At 41.9% G+C, this 3,930-nt stretch overlaps 1 protein-coding gene across 1 annotated transcript in view; it reads right to left on the bottom strand.

The window, feature by feature from the left end:
- Positions 1 to 759: 759 nt before the first annotated feature.
- dcn (decorin) overlaps positions 760 to 3,930 on the bottom strand; it is a 19,967-nt gene continuing 16,796 nt past the window's right edge. The window contains exons 6-8 of the mRNA XM_083691705.1: positions 3,629 to 3,722; positions 2,362 to 2,500; positions 760 to 2,211 (exon numbers count right to left, since the gene is read on the bottom strand). Of these exons, the coding sequence (XP_083547831.1) occupies positions 2,011 to 2,211; positions 2,362 to 2,500; positions 3,629 to 3,722 (434 nt within the window). The 3' untranslated portion in view covers positions 760 to 2,010. The remainder of the gene's footprint in view (positions 2,212 to 2,361; positions 2,501 to 3,628; positions 3,723 to 3,930) is intronic.

Raw genomic sequence — 3,930 nt, 5'->3', positions numbered from 1 at the left:
CTCCTAACAGCTGCATGCTACAGGATGTTTGTATATTTTCAGCCACTAGTTCTAAAATGAGCGCTCACGAGCCAAAAATGGCTTCCCGTTTGACCTGATTGGACAGAGAGGCACACCTCCCTATACCCATGAACAAAACCTTCTTCTGCAAAAGTTTGTTGGCCTTAAACGGAGGACTGTGTGATCTAATACGATAATAAATTAACTGATGTTATATGATGAACTATATAGTCAACAATTAAGCCAAAATCTTATTGAATTAGTGACAACAATCCTGTGGCATTTATTTATGTAGCATTCGGTGTGTGAGAGTGTAGAGTGTAGTATATCAGCGGAAATCCTTCCTCTGATTTCTCACCTGTTCCTCCTTGAGGCCTTGTTCACCAGGAAACTCATCATCAAGTCTTGCTGTTTTCTTGTGCCATGTATGACATAACGCCATCTAGTGACAGGGAGTACAGTGCCACCCTTCATACACACCACTGACATGGTATAAGATCTGGTTGTGACACCCCCCAGAAAGTACTGCTTTTTAATTGGACTTTTTATTTGGTTCAGGACACCTTAGCTGGAGCCCCTGCTCGGGAAAAATAGAGGAACACCTTTATTGCCGATATATTAAGTCTAAACTACTGTAAGTGCTTGTGCTTTTAAGCAAGAAGAGGTTTTTTTTTTATACAGCATTTATATACAGCGTCTATACATACAACATTCACACTAACATGAGTGCGGTGGGCATGCCAGTCCAACCGTACCCTCCAATTCTCTTCAGACTTGAAAAAAAGAAAGAAAAAGAAAGGAAAAATAAAAAAAAAGAGATACATATGCATAAACATGGCATTCCAGAAACCACAACCTGCTTCAAGTCAAAAGAAACAAAGCATGCGTATAGATCTTTGGGAATGGCTTCTGTTCAAAACATATATATTGTTTATTCTACATCTTTATGAGCTATTTTCACCTTGGTTTTGATATCTAATATTACATAAGAGGGGGGTGGGGTGGGGGGGGATGTGAGAAAAATCATAAAACTATTGTAACATTTGTAAAAACATCAAAACTTAATCAACACTGAAGCAAGCAGGAGAAATTGCAATGTGACAGAATAAACAATCGTTTTTTTTCTCTACTTCAATTGACTACGATATGAAAAGAAAATCAGAATTCCCTCAAAGAGTACAAAATATCTTAATGGTACACTTTGAACGCTAGCACTACACAGGTAATATACTCTAGTACATTCTACTATACCAGCTGTTGTTAATGGTTAACCCTTTGTTAACCCTTTGTTAACCCTTTGTTAACCCTTTGCTGCCCGCGCTGCAGGTCAGCTAACCTAATTGTCACAGAGTTATGCGCAAAATGGCTCGGGGTCCAGAATGTCTACAACTGTCAAATTTGGATTTTTTTTTTCCTGGTGTTCTCGTCCGCCACTCTCTATAGCTGACGTGCGACAGTTAAAGGGTTAAACGCGTACGTCTTTTCAAAGTGGTCATAGATTTTGTTTTCGTTGTGGAAAATTATTTGTCTTCTTTCATAGCGTTACTTTTACACAAAACAACATTCCAGTAATGAGATATGAAGGTGCATACCAAAAAATATGGACAGTGAGTTGACCTTTCTGACAGATAACTAGGACTCTATAGAGGGTATTAAAAATGTGTTATTCGTGAGTTAATCCTGGAGATAATAACTGTTGAGTATGGACTGAACATGAACTGATATCTGCTCAGCTGGTTTGAGTTAGGACTGTGCCATGGTCTGGTCCTGAGTGTTGTAACTGTACTTTCTTGTGAAAACATGCTGTACCATGAATAGTTTTGCTAAAACTGTACTATGTGTTTGAAATGGTATTGTGACATGTCAGAGATGACTAGGTTTGGGTGTGCACTTGGATCACGTTGTCGTTAGCGGGTGATGGGTTGCAGATTGTTGTTGGGCTGCGGTCCGAACACACACACACATACTTATACACACACACACGGGCACACACACTATCTCAGGGACACTCTACTTCTTCCTGTAGTTGCCAAGTTGGATGGCGGAGCGGTCAAACACACAGCGGAAGGTGATTGGCTGAACCTCCCAATAGGGCACAGGGTTGCTGAACAGGCTGATGCCAGAGTACATCGCCTTCTTGGTGTTGTAGCCCGCGGGGCAGAAGTCCCCTGTTCCCACGGCAGCAATCTTGTTGACATGGAGATAGATCACCTGGAGAGGACATTGACGTGAGGGCGTGGTTAATGGCATGCATGGAGCGTTTGAAGGAATATTAATGAGCAAGGTAAATGACGCAACTGTTCTGTGAAAACTTGTGTTGCGACTACAGACAGAATCCGTGGCATGACTGTGGATACCCACCTGGATGTACTTGTGCTCGGGCAGACCCACGGGCACGCTGGTCAGGGCATTGTTGTCCAGGTGCAGCTCTCTCAGGTGAGGCATCATGGCCAGAGATCCGTTCTCCACCACACTGATCTCATTGTAGCTCAGACCCAGCCTGGAGGACACAACAGCCAATGGGAGAAGCACAGCATGTGTAAAGACCAGCCAATGGGAAAGTGGTAAATAATGTATGAGGGCCAATAGGATAGAGTGGAAAACAGGGCTTCAACTATTCACAAATTGAAGTGCAAGGGCAATGTAATGATTGTGCGAGCAAATAAACGAGAAAGAAACAATTAATTGCACCAATCTGAGAAAGAATTAATAATTTCAAGTTGAGAAACAAAATTAACCATGATCTACTCACAAGTGAATGTGATGAGAACCACCAAATGGAAAAATATTCAAACCTTTTTTCTTTCCAAAATAAACTGCTTGTACTGCATAAAAGTATTTTTGGTTCCTGTTTAGTCTCTCCATGCGTTGGCATAGCACTTTCAAGCCCTGATCTTATAAACCCGGCGTATCATATTTTAAAAGCAAAATAGTTGTTTGAATTTCAAAAAGTACTGTTTTCATATCAATGTTGTGAAAATCTCTCAAAATACATAATGCTTTGATAAATCTACTTCCCTGGGGTATAAATCTACTTCCCTGAGAGAGAGAGAGAGAGAGAGAGAGAGAGGGAGAGAGACAGAGAGGACAGAGAGAGAGAGAGAGAGAGAGAGAGAGAGAGAGAGGGAGAGAGAGAGAGGACAGAGAAAGAGAGAGGGAGAGAGGGAGAGAGAGAGAGAGGGAGAGAGAGAGAGAGAGAGAGAGGACAGAGAGAGAGAGAGGACAGAGAAAGAGAGAGGGAGAGGACAGAGAGAGAGAGAGAGAGAGAGAGAGAGAGGACAGAGAGAGAGAGAGAGAGAGAGAGAGAGAGAGAGAGAGAGAGAGAGGGAGAGAGAGAGAGAGAGGTATATACAGCACACTATAGTAGGATAGGCAGGAACATATGGTAGAGAAGCCAAAGGCTGTAAATGAAAATGGGGTTTGATTCTTTCAAAACCAGTTTGATCAGAACTGTAATCGTTCATCCTATGCATTTCACTGTTATTGTGAGCCTGCATGAAGCATAGCTTCAATCCGAGTACTTATGTTAGGTTAGCGTTCGTGGACAGACTGTTCTGTGAACAGAATTTGGTTTAACATTTGCCAAATGTTTTTGAAACATTAAACACATAAAACAAAACATAATTACTTAGCCAGGTTCTTCAGGCCCTTCAGGCTGTCCGCCATCACCTTGGTGATCTTGTTTCCATCCAGGTGCAGCTCGGAGAGGGAGATGGGCAGACCTAGCAACCCACGACAACCATGATGATGACAGGATGAACAACAGTGGACACAACAGAAACTTGCCGATTTTTATTTCCTGGAAGTGATCCATGATGATGCTTTTTGCAAAATCTTGCATTGTCATGGACCTTTTCGAGGAAGAATAGGCTTTCTATTAGGATAGCTATGAAGCTTGTGCACAAGTAATGCTATTTTGATACACAGAGA

The sequence above is a fragment of the Argentina silus genome, assembly GCF_951799395.1.
Source record: "Argentina silus genome assembly, chromosome: 20".
Lineage (NCBI taxonomy): Eukaryota > Metazoa > Chordata > Actinopteri > Argentiniformes > Argentinidae > Argentina > Argentina silus.
This window is presented reverse-complemented; position numbering and strand designations above follow the sequence as displayed.